This window comes from Camelus ferus, chromosome 2, assembly GCF_009834535.1.
Source record: "Camelus ferus isolate YT-003-E chromosome 2, BCGSAC_Cfer_1.0, whole genome shotgun sequence".
In the NCBI taxonomy this organism is placed as follows: Eukaryota; Metazoa; Chordata; class Mammalia; order Artiodactyla; family Camelidae; genus Camelus; species Camelus ferus.
The window spans coordinates 27208194-27227835 of record NC_045697.1 but is presented as its reverse complement, the minus strand read 5'-3'; the positions used below and the strand labels follow the sequence as shown (position 1 = coordinate 27227835).

At 41.5% G+C, this 19642-nt stretch overlaps 1 protein-coding gene across 3 annotated transcripts in view; it reads right to left on the bottom strand.

The window, feature by feature from the left end:
- Positions 1-17259, bottom strand: part of PGM2 (phosphoglucomutase 2) — a 34640-nt gene extending 17381 nt beyond the window's left edge. For 2 of the 3 annotated variants that reach the window (XR_004325452.1, XM_032495683.1), the window contains exons 1-6: positions 16894-17259; positions 12593-12760; positions 7220-7326; positions 4080-4164; positions 2315-2398; positions 1986-2179 (exon numbers count right to left, since the gene is read on the bottom strand). Coding sequence is in view for 2 of the 3 variants with exons in the window: in XM_032495683.1 (XP_032351574.1) it covers positions 1986-2179; positions 2315-2398; positions 4080-4164; positions 7220-7326; positions 12593-12760; positions 16894-17244 (989 nt within the window). In the remaining variant the exon portion in view is untranslated. The remainder of the gene's footprint in view (positions 1-1985; positions 2180-2314; positions 2399-4079; positions 4165-7219; positions 7327-12592; positions 12761-16893) is intronic. The other variant, XM_032495694.1, reaches the window with a different exon arrangement.
- Between the last annotated feature and the right edge of the window lie 2383 nt (positions 17260-19642).

Sequence of the window (19642 nt, the reverse complement as noted above, 5' to 3'; positions counted from 1 at the left end):
TAAAACAATGAAGCTAGAACACTCCCTTACACCATATACAAAAATCAACTCAAAATGGATTAAAGACTTAAACATAAGACAAGATACAATAAACCTCCTAGAGGAAAACATAGGCAAAACATTATCTGACATACATTTCAAAAATTTTCTCCTAGAAGAAATAAAAGCAAGAATAAACAAATGGGACCTAATGAAACTTACAAGCTTCTGCACAGCAAAGGAAACCAGAAATAAAATAAGAAGAAAACCTACGGAATGGGAGAAAATTTTTGCAAGTGAAACCGACAAAGGCTTGATCTCCAGAATATATAAGCAGCTCATACAACTCAATAAGAAAAAAATAAACAACCCAATCCAAAAATGGGCAGAAGACCTAAACAAGCAATTCTCCAAGGAAGACATACAAATGATCAAAAAGCACATGAAAAAATGCTCAATATCACTAATTATCAGAGAAATGCAAATCAAAACTACAATGAGGTATCACCTCACACCAGTCAGAATGGCCGTCATTCAAAAATCCACAAATGACAAATGCTGGAGAGGCTGTGGAGAAAGGGGAACCCTTCTACACTGCTGGTGGGAATGCAGTTTGGTGCAGCCACTATGGAAAACAGTGTGGAGATTCCTCAAAAGACTAGGAATAGACTTACCATATGACCCAGGAATCCCACTCCTGGGCTTGTATCCAGAAGGAAATCTACTTCAGGATGACACCTGCACCCCAATGTTCATAGCAGCACTATTTACAATAGCCAAAACATGGAAACAGCCTAAATGTCCATCAACAGGTGACTGGATAAAGAAGATGTGGTATATTTATACAATGGAATACTACTCAGCCATAAAAACCGACAACATAATGCCATTTGCAGCAATATGGATGCTCCTGCAGAATGTCATTCTAAGTGAAGTAAGCCAGAAAGAGAAAGAAAAATACCATATGAGATCGCTCATATGTGGAATCTAAAAAACAAAAACAAAAACAAACAAACAAACAAAAACAAAGCGTAAATAAAGGACAGAAATAGACTCACAGACAGAGAATACAGACTTGTGGTTACCAGGGGGGTGGAGGGTGGGAAGGGATAGACTGGGATTTCAAAATTGTAGAATAGACTACACTGCATGGCACAGGGAAATATATACAAAATGTTATGATAACTCACAGAGAAAAAAATGTGACAATGAGTGTGTATATGTCCATGAATAACTGAAAAATTGTGCTGAACACTGGAATTTGACACAACATTGTAAAATGATTATAAATCAATAAAAAATGTTAAAAAAAAGAAAAAAAATCATTTCTAAAAAAAAAAAAATAATAATCTTAGTATAGTGAAATCTGAAGTATGGCACAAAACCCAGAAGTCAGAAATTAAAAGTTTCAATGAAAAAAGTCCAAAAGTAACAACAGAAGGGAAAACCATATTTGAAATAAAGACTAGTTTTCTGTATAAGCAAAGAGGTTTTACAAATGCAAAAGATGAAGAGATACATAGAAAAATCTAGGTGAAAGAAAAAATATTAATAACTAATGCAAATAAAGTTAGCTATTACTTTCATGTAGCAAACTGGGTAAGAGGAAAAATTTGATAATACTCAATGTCAGCAAGAATGTATTCATCACATACTATTATCATATACTGTTGGTGAAAATCTCAACTAGTGAAACATTTCTGCAGAGCAATTTGTTAACCATTATCAACTTTGTAAATGCATATGTAATTCTGATGCCTGAAATGTATCTTATGAATACACTTGCACACAAACACACAAATACTCAAGGAACTGTGCTCAAAGCTGCTGACTCTAGTGCTCCCTGGAGTAGCAGAAAACTGGAAACCCTTAGTCTCTGAAAGTTCAATTAGAGGGACAGAGGGAAGGCTGACAGGTGTGTTTTGTTTGGATTATAGATTTTAAAATGGTCCCCAACATTTAAAAATTAGAAGATCTCACTTGAGGTGAGTTTCCAATCCATTTACCTGTGAAAACAGTATTTTTTAAGGTCTTCAAAGTAGTCCTTACTGATGGAAGCTTTTGGGTCATGGAGAAGCGGACTGCTGTTGATTATAGAATCGTCCCAAGCTTGAGGCCATGGCTCCAGATTCTCCTCAATCGCTTCGGAGATCCCTTTATCATGAGGAGAAATGATCTGAGCTCCGTTATCCCAATAAACCTAGAGAAGGCGGGAAGGTGTCCAGACGGTTGAGCGTTAGTTAATGGAAATAAAAGCATCCATTCCCTGTGCTCCCAAACCGGAAAGGCACGGGATTCATATTGAAGGATGTAAGTGTGGATAGAAAAATAATACCTTATAACCATTATCCTGCTTTGGATTGTGAGAGGCGGTTATCATGATTCCAGCGCAAAGTTTCAGATGTGACACTGTGTAGGGCTGTAATACAGTAGGCAACCAGAACAGTGTCAAACAAAAAAATCAGATCTGCTTAAAAGATCTATTACACATTGTTTGCACCATGTTCCCTTTTAACATGCATAATATATAAATATCATAATGTGTCATACAATATTTTTGTGCCACATCCATGCAATAGACTCTGATTCTCCTTAGAACTAACCCATTGCTCAAAATTCCAGGGTGTGTACCCCAAATGAGAAGTGCAAGTATTTTCCTAGGTGTCTTCTCATTCTGTCTTCTACTTGGTAGGGCCAGAAAACTCTCCCAACAGTATGATGGGCTAATTCTCTACTGCACATTCTCTGAAGCCTTCTGCTTCGACCAGAAGTCTATGGATTCAGTTCATTCCCTCCAACTGCTACCTTCTCCCTTCTTTCCCCAATTTACTTCGAAGGAAAAGGCTGAGCAACTTGCTGAAGAAATGGAGAGAGCTGTCACAGCTTGTCACTTACCTCCCCCTTCAGGGCTGGTTATCCCTCCCCTGTATGTCTGCTTAGCTCCCATCTTTAGAAGACTACTTTCCAAAATGGGGAGAGGTGGGCTTCTGCCCACTACAGCTGTACATGAGATCGACTTTACCCAAGCATCCTGAGAGTCTACCCATCTGTCCCCCTCCATCTTCCCACCAACAATCACTGTGGTCACTTGTCCCCCTAGGAGTTAGCTCAAGCACCCCCCCCCAAGGTGTCCTGGAGCCAAGAAAAAAGGAGAATCACCCCATAGCATGGGCAAATGATCATGAGACACATGTAACTCATGTCTGATATAAAAATAATAGCTGTCAACACTTATATAATAGAGAAGACCATGGATGCTTGAACATATCGCAGTTTTTCCATCAAACAATAAAACCTGAACCACACGTGGAGGTAACACTGAGTGTCTACTGGGATATTCACAATCTAGGAGGTGCTGCAGGTCCCTGTCAGTGCATTAGAGACAATAAGCACAACCAGTGGAGCTTACGTCTCCTGTGCTTATACACTCTTATTTCTACTTGACGGAAGTAACTGTATTCAAATTCTGTTTTTGGCTTAATTTCTAAAAACATATTCTTAGCATTTGGCCCTGCTCTTAAAAGTTCTACCTACTTAAAAGCAACAGCTGTCACAATCCCTATTGTCCTTTTCTTTAGATTTTTCTATGTAAGAATTTGATAAAAATCTTACTAAAATATGCCAAGGATGCTTCTTGTACTGTGGCCATGCATAGGATTTAGAATGAACCATTTATATAAAAAGCTACTGCATCAACTTGTCAGAAACATTCATGATAAGACATGGTTTCGGGTGAATTCATATTTAGACCCAAGAAGTTTCCTAACTGTGATAGCTGGTAAAAAGAATACACAACATATTAAAAAGCAAATGAACAAACAGACAAACATAGACATTTTGCTAACTAGCTAAAATATCCTTGAATAAGAAAAACTACATTAAAAACATTAATTCTGATGAATCAAAAGCTGAATACCAGAGAAATATAAGTAGGATGTGGGAGGAACATTTCTGGAGAGGAGAGAGAACTCCTGATAAAAAGCAGGCAGCTCTTCTGCCCTTTAAATCCCAGAATCCCAAGAGCACGAAGACTGTAAGACTCAGCCACGTCCCACCCCCAATTCCGTGACAGGAAATTATAAAAGGAAATGATGACTCACCACGAAGGGGGTTGGGGTTATATCAGAAAAGAGGTACACAGGAATCCCCTGGCTGATAAATGTGGTTGCAGCAAGTCGGGCAAACCTGGAAATGCAGAGAGTCGGGGGAGAAAGGAGGGCAGAGTGGTCAGGACTGTGGGCGACAATAAAGATGGACATGAATGTCTTCAGGCTGGTACAGCAGCCAGATCAAGAAAGATGCCCGTTATCCTCCTGCTGGCAGGGAGCATTCAAGCTGGAGGAACCTCAGGAGTCATTTCACTCCACCCCTTGGTTTTACAGAGATGGGACTAGACCCAAGAAAGGCCAGGCGATTTATCCCATGTCCACCAGCCACCCAGCAGCTGAGCCAGGCCTGCAGCCAAGTCTCTCAACTCTCTGTCCATCTCAGCGGGTCTCAGTTGAGGGAGATGCTGCCTCACCCCGGACAATGGTCTGGAGACATTTTTGGTTGTCACCAGGGTAGGGTGCAAGCGGCAGCTGGTGGGTGGAGGCCAAGGATGGTGCTCAGCATCCCACAATGCACAGGGCAGTGCCCACAACCAAGAATTATCTGGCCCAGGACCAAGTCACATCTCGACAGTGCAGAGACACAGAAACTCCAGTTTAAAGCTCTCACAATCCAGAAGATGCCATGAAGACTAGCATTTGATTTGATGCTGCCTTCTATGAAACACAAGGCTCATCGGTGTGTGGGTGTGTGTGATATATGTGTGACATACACACATATACGACTATGTATGTGGCATGAATATAACTTGAATCCACTCAGCCCGTAAAAGACTTAAATCTGTGACACTTTGACACATTCCTCAATTTCCACGGCACCTGGCTTAGCACAGGACACAGAACATGGCAAAGTCTTACTCCACGCCTGGAGTTAAATACTTGACCACGGTAAATGAGCAATTTACTTCCAGTGAACAATATTATACCATTACAGGATTAAACTCTCCTCAAACATTTTTTGAGCACTAACTTCACTGAACTATTCCAGGAGCTGGTTGGGGCAAAAAGAGATCTTTAACAGCTCAAGCATTAAAAGTTCTATGATCAACAGTCATACAAAAATGATTTTGACAGCTCAAAAAAGTAAAAATGCTTCTACACAGGGGAAAGTCATAAAAATAACAAAATTGAGCAAAAAACAATTTAAATAAAAATCCTAATTAAATCCAAAGTGCACTCACTAGGAGGTACGGAAGTCACTTTTATCCTCATGAAATGTTTATCATGTGTTCAGGCTGACTTTAAAGGCACTTTCTTAAAGTTGGCAAAGGAGACACTCAACATATATATGATATATACACGATATACATGAACTAAGCTACAAACATGCACAAAAGAGAGTCAATGTGTTCTCTGCGTATGCTTAACAGTTATTGCTTATAGTCCCTACCAGGTATTTAAAATTGGAAGATTAAAGAACTAATCAACATTTCCTTAGGCAAAATTCTGAGACTGCAATAGTTTCTGACTCTTTAAGAAAACTCCATTTACTCATCATGAATATTTTACCATGTATTTACTGGCTTAATATTTGTTACAATCTCTACATATCTTGCTTGTTGTAAATGACAGCAGCGCCCCTGAGCTCCACTCCTTCCTATCCCATCAAACTCTGGGACTTGAACCATAAACAAATACAATCAGTTACATTAGTCACTTTAAGGAAATGACATGGCCCCAAGGCCAGAGCAAGATGTATCTTCACCTTAATTGACAATGTTAGAATATATGAAAGACTCATCAACCTGAAGCAGGTTAGTCAGCCTAAAAAAAAGAAATCTGGAAAGCTAAACAGGCAGTTAGCCACTTGTACGCACTGTGCGTGCTTTGGCCGGAGGCTCTGATCTGCTCATGGGGCCAGTAAAGCATACTTAAGATGTAATTCTAACTGTAAATTCACTAACAGAAAATTGACAAACTGATATTCTTGTTTATACTACATCACTCTCTTATGAATGTGGTTCCTATGCATCAATCCCTGAGAGATATAGCTCTTCTCTTGCTTTATTGACAAAAATCACATTTTTGAGCCTGCAAGCTGAAGACTCAATATTTTATATCACCCTGAGTTCAGCCTAAGAGCTGATGTCATCTGGTCTTTTGCCTTGGCCTTGCTTCCTTCCTCACCTCAACACTTCTCTCTTAGATCAAAAGTTGCTGATGGGCAAAGATCAAGACTCTATGAACGTATCTTGTACTGTAAAGTTACAGACTTTTCATTAATATTAAATATATGCACGTTCTTCCAATCTCTGAAACCACTAGTATTTTTACTCTGGAATGATTAAAAAAAAATCATCATAATAGAGAAAGCATTCAAGTAAAAAAGAGGGTCATATAACACAATTAAAAGCCTTGGTTGGCAAACTCCAGCCCATTTTGTAAATAAAGTTTTATTCTAACACTGCCCATTCAGTCATGAATTGTCCATGGCGGTTTCTTTGCTACATGGCAGAGTTGAGTGGTTATGATAGAGACTGTGCAGTCCACAGTGTGTAAGGTATTTACTATTTGCCCTTTAAGAGAAAAAGTTTGCTGACCCGTGGTTTGAGCCTCTCTATGTTTAAAATTGTGGTTCCAGTCAAATGATCCTATCACCACTGCGGCCACCACCACCACTGCCGCCATCATCACTACCACCACCCTCACCACCACCATCACCACCATCACCACCATCACTACTGCCACCATCATCACCACCACCACCATCACCACCACCACCACCACCAACTGACAGCTACATACAGCAGAGCCCTATTGGTCTGAGAATGTTACAAAAACTCAGTTTTCAATGGGCATTTAAGAATGGGAAGGAGCTCATGAGGCTTATAATTGGTGGAAAAAGAAAATTATGTGAAAGGAAAAGTGAGAGAAATAAATTTGCAACTATAAAAAATTGCTTTCATTTAGATAGGTATTAAGTTCTAAACTGTTGAAATAATTTCCTTTCCTTAACCCAAATGTAAACCAGAATTCTTAAAAGTTGCAAAGGAAATTTACCCATCATTTTTATAGTTAAGCTATCTATGTAGCTGACAAATGTATTTAACGTCAAGCTATGGAAATGGTGATTACAAATAAAACTACAAACTACGCTACAAAAAAACAGCTTCCTAAATATCTTTACATACCTTTTGCTGCTGCCTCCACTGGCTGGATGGGCTCGAGCGTCAAAGCTGATCACGACACCTCTTTGCTTGAGGTCACTGAATTGTTTTTCCAGGTATCTGCAAAATCCCTAAAAAATACCCCAGGAATTAAAAGAGTATGTATGTTTTAACACATCATATGTATGTGTATATATATATATATATACACACCAAAAATTGGTCAAGTTTTCTCTGCTTCCACAAGAGAACACTATAGTAGAGAGGGGAGAAATCCCTCAGTAACTTAGCAAACTGAACAACAGAAAAATAACAGCTTTACTTGTTGTCTATCTATATGTATCAGGTACTGTGCTGGAGACCTAACATTTATTATTACTAACCTCAGATCAACTTGGCCAAGAAATCCCATTTTGCAGATGGGAAAGCCAGGCCCAGAGAGGCTCAGAGACGTGCCCAGTTTCAGATACAGGAGTAGCAAAACCTAGATTTGTGCCTGGGTCTGGTTAGAGGTGGTTCAGTGCTGGGTTAAAAGCACACAGAATCTGTGGGTTTGTACTCCACCACCACCTGTGAACAAATGACAAGTTCTTTAATCTCTCAGAGCCTCAGTTTTCCATTCTGTAAAGTGGGAATAACAACAGTACCCCCTCAAAGGGCTGCATGAGAGTTACATGAGTAAAACATGCCAAGTGCTGAGAATCCATTACCAAGGAAGCACTATGTGTTTGATGTTATAAGCACTGGCTTTATTGTCATTTTCTTTCAAAGCCTGTACTCCTTCTTTACTCTAAGTTCAAGAAAGTCTGAGGACAGGGAGGTGTTTCAGATATTTCTGCCTGCGGGTGGGTCAGTGGGTCAAAGAACCTCAACACGCTTGGTAAGATTTTGACATGTAACAGATCTAAACTTGTTCTGTTTGTCTGCGATACTGTTTTCCAGCAGGCAGCTCTTAAGGAGGCTCTATCAGTCCGCCAGTATAAAGATAAAAGTTGTGCAGAGTTGGGGCTATTCCCACCTGCCTAGAAATGGTGGAGCACACAATTCCTGCACCTCCATGCCTCCAATAGCCTCATATCAGTTTGAAATATGGAAGATTAGAAAACCTTTGAACTCAAGAGGTTTAGGTAACTGGATAAAATAGGTTTTATTACGGAACAAAAAGCACTCTGGTTGATTGGGCAATAATGACGGTTCGTATTACTCATTTCACTTTGGTTGAAAGAAATCCTGTAAAAGATAACTGTAACTCTTCACAGGTCTGTTGCCAGAGTAGGGCCAATCTAGAAAGCCTTTAGTTTTTCTTGTACAAAAATATGATATTGGGCATATCTTCTGCAGTTGAATGATACAAGGTAATGAGGATACACGTGCACTGGTTTTGTGGGGTTTCGCAGGTTTCCCCAGAAGGTACCCAGACGCTCACAGGCTACAGCTTACAACAGTGAAGCACCCTCTCCCTGGCCCTGGTCGACCCCTGTGTTGTGGCCCCAGTGTTCAAGGGGGCAAAAAGTATTTAGCCTTAGTCTAAAATCCTTTCATCTTCAAATTGCTCTAAAAAATTCTGGGGCATGCTGGCTGAGAGAATGGTCACAGGAAGGGTGAAGGCTTTTTCCAGAGAAAAGTCTCAGTGAGGGATCAGGGAGGTTTTCAGAATCAAAATATTATCACATAACACAAGAAATAAACTTTAGATAGCTTCAAAAGGTCAAACTATGACCAATATGTGAAAGCTACAGAAAGGAAGATTTCGGCTCAAAATAATGAAACCATTCTTTAACGAGAACAATCCAAAGACAGAATGGCTATTTCAGGAGACAATCAGTTTTCCATCACTGATGCGTCATGGCTCAGTTAAGTAACCTAGAGGAAATTATAACCTCTGTCAATGAGGCAAACAATAGCTCCACTAGTCTCTATCCTGTTTCCCACTGGGGTGTTCTTGACTCACATACATCTGCTTCTTAAATCCAAAGAGATAAATGTGGGGGCACCAACAGGGTGAGAGTCCACCGCAGAGACCAGCGGGCCAGGGGGCCTGGGCCACAGTAAAAGCCAGCATGTTCTGCCAGGTCACACTACCCCAGCTTGGGCGTGGAAGCCGGGTGGTTTGTCTGGGAAATCCGTTTCCTCTAATTTTGAAACCACTCCTAAGATTTAAAAAATTCACCTGCTGTTCTTATAAAATTGTCTAAACTCTTAACATCTTTGTCTCCTATTGTGTAAGTGTTCCAGTGCAGCTGGACGATCACGTCAGAGTGGTGGTTATTACAGAGGAAATTATCCCGATGGGTGGCTAGTTGAATCAGATGGCCTTTAAAGGAACTCGGGTTTTTTGTTTTCTTTTTAACACAGTTTTGTAGGATTCTTGGCTATCACAGGGTCTACTCCCAGAAGAGATCATTTCTTATAGCAGGGAGGGTATGTAAAACAGGTCCTCGGACCTTTCTGGGCACAGATTTCATCATTCCTAGAAAGTAAGATGCAGATGAATATAGGAGAAAAGGCTCAGGTTTATCTAGAAGGCTTTGGAATTCCCTAACATTAATTAATTAAGCTTAACAGGAGCTATGACCAATTGGATTTTCAAAGACGGCTACACCAATATATTTCATCCCACATGCCCCTCTAATGTGACACTGACTTTTCTCCATTGAGAGGGTGTCTGCATGCCCTCTTCTTGAATATGGTAGAAGTGATTCTGTGTGACATTCAAGCCCAGGTCATAAAAGTCAACCCAGCTTCCCCCTGGTGTGCACACACTCTCTCTGGATGCTCTCCTGGGCCCTAGGAAGCCCAGGGCCCCATGGGGTGTTCCAGCCCCAGATAAGGTCTCAACCAGCAGCCAGCAATGACTGCAGACACATGAGTGAGGGCACTTTAAAGGACTCCACACTCCAAGTCGGCCCAGGTGATGCTAAATGCAGCAGAGATGAGCCATCCCGACTGAGCTCTACCCACATTACAGATTTGTGAGCAAAATAAATGCGGTTGTGACTTAAAATCACTATGTTCTGGGTGATTTGTTGTGTAGTCCTAGTAACTGGAGCAGAAGGTGACCTGACCCTACAGAGCGATTCCATGTATCCGTCAACGACAACAGGAGTTCCAGGCTCACGTATTCCAAGCCTTCCCTCCGAGAAGATCTCAGGGAGCCCTCCTGCTTAACAGGAATTTGCAGCCAGTAGTCCCCTGGCAACTCTGTACCCTTAGGCAAGATTTCCTTCTTAGGGTTTTGTTAGGACTTGTCCAACTCTGCCTTTACACTGGGAGGTATGTGTAAGGTACCTGTAATCACCAGTAGTCAATTTTCCCCAGCCTTTTCTTTCCCAGAATTAAAGTGACCTCATTTTTAACAAGTCTAAGTAGTTGAAGAAACAGAACAATCTGTTCCACTTTCTTTCCTTCATAAACAGAACTCTCGACACTCAGCAGCAGCTGTTTTATCAAAGGCTTCATCTTTATTTCTAAAAGTTGGGTCTAGACTCTGACAGTAAAATTTGCAAATGAAGGCAAGGGAACTCAGCGATACTTTCCACCTATACTATAAATTAAAACTGAACAGAATGGGCTGTAGGTTATTCTGGCAGTTAGAAAAGATTTTCAACGCTTACATCTGCACAACCATAACAAAAATTACAAGACCATGAAAGTCGGTCAGCTTAGTTGGTGGATTTGCACTGGAATGAAAGCTCCATGGTGGAATCTATCTGTTTTAGTCATTATTATATCCCCAGTGTCTGGCACCCAATAAATCTGCTGAATGAATGAACGAATGGCTATGTGAGTTTTGAAATAGTACCACTTCAACCGACTGCACAAGACCAACTTTATGGAGTAAATGTGACTCCCTGTGCCTAGGCAAACCCACAGGCTCATCCACAATGAAAAAAATTAGGTCTATCAGATCCAACAGGAGACTGGGGTTAAATTAATTAAATGAGAATGTCATTATACTGGGGTAGCTTTAATACTTCAGGAGCCCAGTAAGCAAATCAAAACCCTGCCCTGTAAATGCCTCAACGTTAAGAAATCACACCCTAAGAGTCACAGCCAATCACAGCCAGCTTGGTTTCCCAAATAAGGCACCTGGTTGAGCTATAGCCCTTTGAGCAATTTCCTTGCTTTGTTCCTGCCTTGTCTCTGAAAAGTCTTTCCCCAGCTCCTGTCAGTGGAGAGCTCTGAGGGGGAACAGAAATGCGTGACCCCAAATTACGCCACTCTGGTATGTGGGTCATTTTGAGCTGAACGCAATCAAGACCCAACAGACTAAAGACAAATTTTACCTCTTCCTTAACTACCTAACAAGAATTCAGATATGGAGTTTGAACCAGAAAGAGAGCTATTACCAGAGATAACTTTTAATCTGAAAGATTATTTGTATGGCAGGGCAAACATCTAGTCACCAAACACCTGCTCCTCTACTGACCTGTAGGGGAGAGGGATATATACGTATATCTATATCTATATCTACCTATTTTAAAAGTTCTTCTATTGTTCTTTCCCACTTCGAAGCCCCAGGCCCCTCTCCCATTCCTTGGCTGGGAATGGCATATAAGCCTCCACTGCTGAATTGCCCTTGGGCCTTATTATCTTAATGGGGCTCCCACACATATGTAATTAAAATTGTCTTTAGCACTTCAGTAAGAATAATATGATCCAGCAATTCCACTCCTGGCCATATAACCAGAGGGAACCTTAATTCAAAAAGATGCATGTACCCCAATGTTCACAGCAGCACTATTTACAACAGCCAAGACATGAAAACATCCCAAATGTCCATCGACAGATGACTGGATAAAGAAGCTGTGGTATATTTATACAATGGAATACTACTCAGCCATAAAAAAATAAAATAATGCCATTTGCAGCAATATGGATGGAACTGGAGATTGTCATTCTAAGGGAAGTAAGCCAAAAAGAGAAAGAAAAATACCATATGATATCATATATATATACACACACACATACATATATGTAAAATCTGGAAAAAAAAGACAAATGAACTAATTTATAAAATAGAAACAGACAGACATAGAAAACAAGCTTATGGTTACGGGGAGGTGGGGGAAGGGGTTGAGAAGGGGTAAATTGGGAGTTTGAGATTTGCAGATACTAACTAATATATATAAAATAGATAAACAACAAGTTTATATTGTATAGCATAGGGAACTATATTAAATATCTTGTAGTAACTTACGGTGAAAAGAATATGAAAATGAATATACGTATGTTCATGTAGGACTAAAGCACTGTGCTATCACCAGAAATTGACACAACATTGTAAACTGACTATACTTCAATAAAAATATATTTTAAAAAAGTGTTACAAATAAAAACTACCTATGGAGTGTCAAAAAAAAAAAAAAGTAACTAAGAAATATAAAAATGTGGTACCTGTGTAGTCTGGATGATGGTCAAGTCATTCATATGAGAAATTCCTGGCCCCATAGCAGCTCGCAGGCCAGCTGTCCCAAACTCCATTCGCGCTCCAAAACATTTTTGTAGTTCTTCTTTATTACCTTCTGCAATTAGTTGTTTCACTGACTCGAAAGTTAAAGGATTCTGCAAAACAGATATGTATACACCATACAGCCAGATGAATAACACAACGGGAAATCTGAAATATAAAAAAACCCACAATAATTCTAATGTACAAATGGGAAAAAAATTAATATATATTCTGTCTTTGCTCCAGCATCTAAGAGAGTGAAGAGATGAAAAGCTTTTCAATTTTCTGATGCTTTTGAAATTTGAAATATGAAGTTGGTTTTAAAAAAATTATCATGTATAATATTTAGTTTTTGTTCCTAGTTTCTGGCAGAGGTCATAAAATTTTTGGAATTTCCTGAGTGATTAGGGTGAGAGGAACATCTTTTGTTATTCATAATAAACTCATCCATACCTGAGTTTATGCTAATGAGGTGACTCTAGGGAACTAACCAAGCGATTAGAAGGTTGGAACTTTCAGTCACCAATAGCCAATGATTTAATTAATCATGCCTGTGTAACAGAACCTCCATAAAAACCCTACACAGCACGGTCTGGGGAGCTTCTGTGCTGATGAACACAGGGATGTGCTGGGAGAGAGGTGCCTGGAGAGGGCATGGAAGCTCCACACCCCCTCCCACACACCCCGACCTTGGGTTCTCTTTCACTTCGCTGTTCTTGAGTTGCGTCCTTCACAGTAAAACTGGTAACAGTAAGTAAAGTGCTTTCCTGAGTTCCATGAGCTGTTCTAGCAAATTATCAAACCTGAAAAGGGGGTCATGAGACCCCTGATTTATCACTAGTTGGTCAGAAGTACGGGTGACAATCTAGGACTTTTTGTGGGGATCTGAGGTGGGGGCAGTCTTGTGGGACTGAGCCCTTAAGCTGCGGCACCTGTGTTAGAATTGAAATTGTAGGACACCCAGCTGATGTCCGGAGAAATAGAAAATAGCTTGGTGTGAAAAACTCACACATTTGATGTTAGAAATGTTGTGAATAAAAGGCAATAGTTTCTCCTTTATAAGTATTATTCTCTTTCCTACCAAGGTAAGCATTTTTGGAGAAAAGGAATGAACATATAGGTTATGGAGTCTAATACCCAGAATGGAACCCCAGCCACAACACCACTCATCGACTTTATGCTCCTGGAGGATTATTTAGCTTCTTGAATTCTCAGTTGCCTCATCTGTAAAACGGGAACAATCTAGACTCTTCCTTACAAGGTGGTTTTGAGGTGGTTTACATTAAATTAATGTAAAACACTTTTCTCTATCTGGCACCTAGTAGTAATCAAACGTTCGTTTTCTTCTCTAATGTTTTCAGATTTCCCCAGAGAGTGATAAGCTTATATAATTTAAATCAAAACCTTTGCTCATGTTTTAAAAGCTGTACAATACTTTCACACACCTGGTCAAATCTGAATCTTGCAATGACTGTAAGAGGCAGGCAAATTAAAAAAAAAACATTTTATAGGTGGAGAAGCTTCAGAGATTAAGTGTCTTGCTTAAACTGCATGATAAACATTAACTTAGTACCTTTTCTATTATTAACTGCTTCAAATAGACAGTCACATGAATCACTTAAGTTCATTTTCTATTGCTCTATTTTTGTTGTACAATAGTTGCATAAAATGTTAAGAATGGAGAAAAATGACAATTACGTTAATTCTATTACCAAATTTTTCCCTTAAGAATTCAGGGTAACACTAGAGTGAGTATTTTGGTCTTAGAGTCATCACCTCAGTAGATGAACATGCAGGTCAAGACGTGGCCACATAATTAAACTTAGAAATGCTATTGCAATAAAATGCTGGCTTGCTGGAATTAAGCCCACATTTCCAGATTGTTCCAGATTCAAGAGGAAACAAGCAAAAGCCCTTCTTTTGGATTAAAAGCAATAGCCACAGAGCACAATCTGACCTATCCGATTGTCAGGTGTTAGGGCTCAGGTCTGCAACATAAAAGAGGTTCAACCAACATTGCTGAGTGAAAAGACAAACTTATTTACAAAACAGAAACAGACTCACAGACATAGAAATCAAACTTATGGTTACAAGGGCAGGAAGGGTGTGGGAAGAGATAAATTGGGAGTTCAAGATTTGCAGATACTAATATATATAAAATAGATAAACAACAAGTTCATACTGTAATGCACAGGGAACTATTTTCACTATCTTGTAGTAACTTACGGTGAAAAAGACTATGAAAACGAATATATGTATGTTCATGTATGACTGAAGCGTGCTGTACACCAGAAATTGACCCACTGTAAACTGACTATACTTCAATAAAAATATATATACAATAAAATACATATTGCTGAGTGAATGAGGAAACACAGAGACTATAAGGTCACACCCAGTAGCCAGTGATTCTTTCATTCACAGTGTAGATTTGGAAAATCCTAATTGGTCTTTGACATCCATAAAAGACCAAATAGCCTGAGAGCAACCAAAGGAGGCAGAGCAGTAAGAATAAAAAGTCGAGAGGGCAGCAGAGACTAGAACCAGGATTGGGAGTGACATGTCTGTCAGCATCCAGTAGAACAGGGACGGAGGGTGAATGCCTGGCACCCTGAGTCTGGGGCAGTCAGACCAGAGGGCTGCAATGCCTTTAGCTGGTGGGAAGTTCCCTCTGAATGCCTGTCTCAAGCCAAAGAAGAAACTGAGGAGAGGACAGGAGGAGTGGCAGCAATTAAAAAATGAAAAGGCCAACATCCCCTCACCTCTATCCAGTGAGGCATTCTCCATACCCACAGATAGAACAGTGTGTGGAAACTGGGATTCTATGTGTTCAAAGGGAAAGTTTTTTGGAACCAATTCATCACCAACTATGATTTTTCAAGATTTCTATACACTGCCAGTTACTGAGTTATCAGAAATGGAGACCTTTTCCTTTCCTAAAGAATTACAAGAATTACAAAGGAAAAGCACCCAAGGAGTTGCCAACAGCATCCAGAAACCGGATGTGCTGGCATTTCGTGGGCAGGGGCTTGGGAGTGAAGAGGAAGGCCTGGCCCCTGCAGACAGGCCTCAGTCTTCCTCACTGACTCCACAGGTATTTCCGGTCTCTATTATGTGTGGTGCAGGCCTCTGGATGAGGGAAGTTAGTGAAGGAGTGGGCAGGGCCGACTACATGATTTGCAAGATCCAGTGCAAATGAAAAAAGGGATCCCTTGTCAAAAAATTTTAAAAGAATTTCAAAGCAGGACAGCAGATTATTAAATCAAGCGCTGGGCCCTCCTAGGAGAACGGGTCCTCTGTGACCCAGTGGATCTCACGCCTTTGAAGTCAGCCCTGGAGACAGACGTTAAACAAATAAACCCACTAGCAAGTGTTTTTGTTCTTGGCCAGTCGTAGTACGAGCTATGAGAGAAACGAATAGTCTGTTTAGGGAGAGTATTACGGAGACATAATTTACCCTTGGGAACCAGGGAAGGCCTCTCTACATAAGCCACATTTAAATTCAGACCTGAAACATGAGTAACAACATGAAAAGCAAGTCCAGCAGAAGACAGAAGAGAGGAACTTTCCGGGAATACAAACAGCGTGTATGAGCGAGAGACTCAAGTTAGAAAGGAGAGAGGGAGTGACGTCCAGAGCTGGGTCCCCGATTCTCTCTTTGCTCGAGCATCTAAGACAGTGAAGAGATGAAACACCAAGGAGCGCTGTGTCTAAGGGGGTTCCCTCTCTTCTTGGCAAAGTCAGAGACCTGGAAAAACGCCTAAAGCCCGGCAGGCCGAACCCGGAGGACCCAAGCTTGCAACCAAGTACTTGGTAAGGCTGCTCTGCCAAGTTTCCAGAAAAGGAAGAAATAGGCGGCACAGAACAATTCAGGGTCGGTGGGGGATGCACAGGCGACTGCAGAGGACGAGCTGGCGGTCTGAGTGGCAGAAACAAGAGCTCGCCTCAATTAGACTCCGCCGCGCTCAGACCAACCCGGCATGCTCCCCTACTCCCGAACTTGCAGTCCCCGCCCGCCAGATGGCTGGTTTTGTCCTGGGACAACCTTTCCTGGACAAACTTCGAATCTGCCACAAGCCGGCCGGACCCGAGGAGGCCTGGCTGCAGCCGCCGCGTCCCCCTCCTCCGTCTTCCGGCGGGCCCCGCGCGGCCCCGCGGCGTGGGAGGGGAGGGAAGGAAGGAAGCGCCGGCACCGGCTCTCGCCCCCACCTCCTCCGGGCACTCTCGGCCCCCGGCCACCCCTCACCTTGTCCCATCGCAGCCACAGGGCCGTCTCCTGGTCCAGCCGGGTGTCCATGCCGGGGCCGCCGCCTCCCGGAGCCGCCGCCGCTGTCCCCGCGCTGCCACCACCGAGTCTAGGGGCAGGCGAGCTCGTCCTTCCGGCAGGGCGGGCCGAGGCTGGGGCGGGGCGGGGCGGGCCGGCTCCGGAGCCAGCCGCGTCCCCGAGGACAATGACGCGCTCGCGGGAGCGCGCCTCCTGGCCCTGCACCCGCGCGCCTCCGGGGTAGCCCGCTAGACCTCGGCGGGTACCGTGAGGTCGAGCTGGGGGTGCTGAGTCTTCAACGTCCTCTTTGAAAGCTCCCGACGCCACCCTCATTCATAGAGCCACAGTTGGCCTGGAATGCATATTTGCTTGTGACCTGATATGAGGAATGGACTCAGGTTTCTTTTTTCTTTTTTCTCCTGGATATCCAGTTGACCTAGCACCATTATTTGAAATTAAGTCCTTTCCTCTTTTTCTGCAGCGCCACCTCTGAAATAAATGAAGTGTTCATACATGTGTCATTTTTTAAAGCCTTTTTTTAAAGTTGAAGTATAGTTGCTGTACAATATTATATAGGTTACAGGTGTACAATATAGTGATTCACAGTTACTCCATTTACAGTTATTATAAAATATTGGCTTTATTCCCCATGATGTACAATACATTCTTGTAGCTTTACACCCAATAGTTTGTACTTCTTACTCCCCCACCCCTATATTGTCTCTCTGGTAACTACTAGTTTGTTCTCTATGTCTGTGAGTCTGCTTCTTTTTTGTTATGTTCACTGGTTAGTTGTATTTGTTAGATTCCGCATATAAGTGATATCATACAGTATTTGTCTTTCTCTGTCTAACTTATTTCACTTAGCTTAATACCCTCCAAGTCCATCGGTGTTGCAGCAAAAGACAAAATTTTGAGTGGGCAACATTCGTTGTTTACTGGAACAGCAGGCAACATTCCCTTTCCACACAGATCGCACTTGACCTTGTTTCCTTTCAAATATCAGAGCTCTCCCTGGTGGGGCTGTGCACTCCAGCCTTCAGCTAGGGTAGGGATGGAGTGGAGAGGTTGGTATGAAGGCACTGGGAATCAGAGTTCTTATCACACACTCCGTGAAGCGGGTGGTTGGTGCTGAGTCTCTGCTACAATTCAAAAGGTGTGGGGAGTGGGGTGGCCAGAGAATATTTTGACACTTTTCATTACATTCCTCAGCACAGAAGTTATGGGCCCATGAGGACATCCCATCAGAACTATTTTAACTTCCCTTTGGGACACCAAGGGGCAGGTTTTTTAGTGCTCAATATTCAAGGAAAGAAAGCAAGTAGGATTTTTCAAGCCCAGAAGATCTTTTCACAAGGAAGTTGCCAGGTTGTAAATACCCTAAGTTAAATGCCCTTAATTTGTGAAAGCCACCAAGATCTCAGGTACTGAGCTGAAAACAATGCACAATAGTCTCACTCTGTTGCTCCCTTTTGCTTCCCATTTGAAGCAGAAAAAATCCTCTGAGGTTATGTCAGGGGGTCTCTACATGCAGGAGACTTTCCCAGGGTCTCTTGTAACTAAGATGTCCGCACTGTAGGTCTTTTCCATTCTGACAATGATGCTACAATGACCTGAAGCAGTTGATTCCCACACATGACCCCCAAAATTAACATTTCATGTCTGTGGAAGCCCATGTAGAATAAGAAAATGTTGGAGCAGAAAGAGTTCTTTGAGAACAATTCAGACCTCGTCTTATGGATGAAGGAACAGAGACATAGAAAATGTCCAAGTCCTTCTTGGAGACCCACAGCTGGTCACAGACAGAGCCAGGATTCTCATACCTGGTCTCCTGATTTTCAAGTCCCATGTTTAATCTCCAGTTCCACTCAGCCCATTTCTACACATGTCCATAGAAGGAAGTCCCATGAACTCTGGCAACCTATTTCCATGTGATAGCAACTGGCGCTTGATGAAAAATAAATATTAACCATCTCTGGCATCAGTTACGTTAGGTGATGCTCAAAATAGCTTAATTTGTTTGTGCATGCTCTCCTGCTGCCTGAGAACTGTTTTACGCGTTGATGTCCCATTTTCCTTGGGAACCTTCCCAGCGTCCCCAGACACCTTGTCAGCAATTCTACCAGCTCCTTTATATCCAGCCCAGGAACAGGTATTCTAAAACTTTTTATTTGGGGAAATTTTAAATATTTACTAAAATTGATCGCCATGTAACTATCACCCAAGTGAACTATGATTATCCATGCCAATCTTGTTTTGTGTACCCATTTCTCCCTCCTGCATATTTTGAAGAAGATTCCACACATCATATGATTTCATCTATACAATTTTTAGCATGTATCTCTAGAAGGTAAGGATACATTAAAAATAACCACAAAATCTCTCACCTAAAATTTTTAAAGTTCAAGTTAATCATCCTTAACATTATTAAATGTCCATTCAGTGTTCAAATTGTCCCATATCTAGTAAGCAACTAATTTTTTAATTAAAAAAAATAGTTCACTTGAATCAGGAGTCGAATAATCTTGCCGTTGGTTGATAAGGCTTTTAGATCTCTGTTAATTTATAGGTTGTGACTAAATTTCCTTGCAATTTATTTGTTGACAAAACTGGGTTGTTTGTCCTGTAGGGGTTCCCACAGTCTGGATTTTGCTGATTGCATCTCCATGGTGTCTGTTACTGTGTTCCTCTGTCTCTTGTACTGCTTGTAAATTCATCACGTTATAATTTT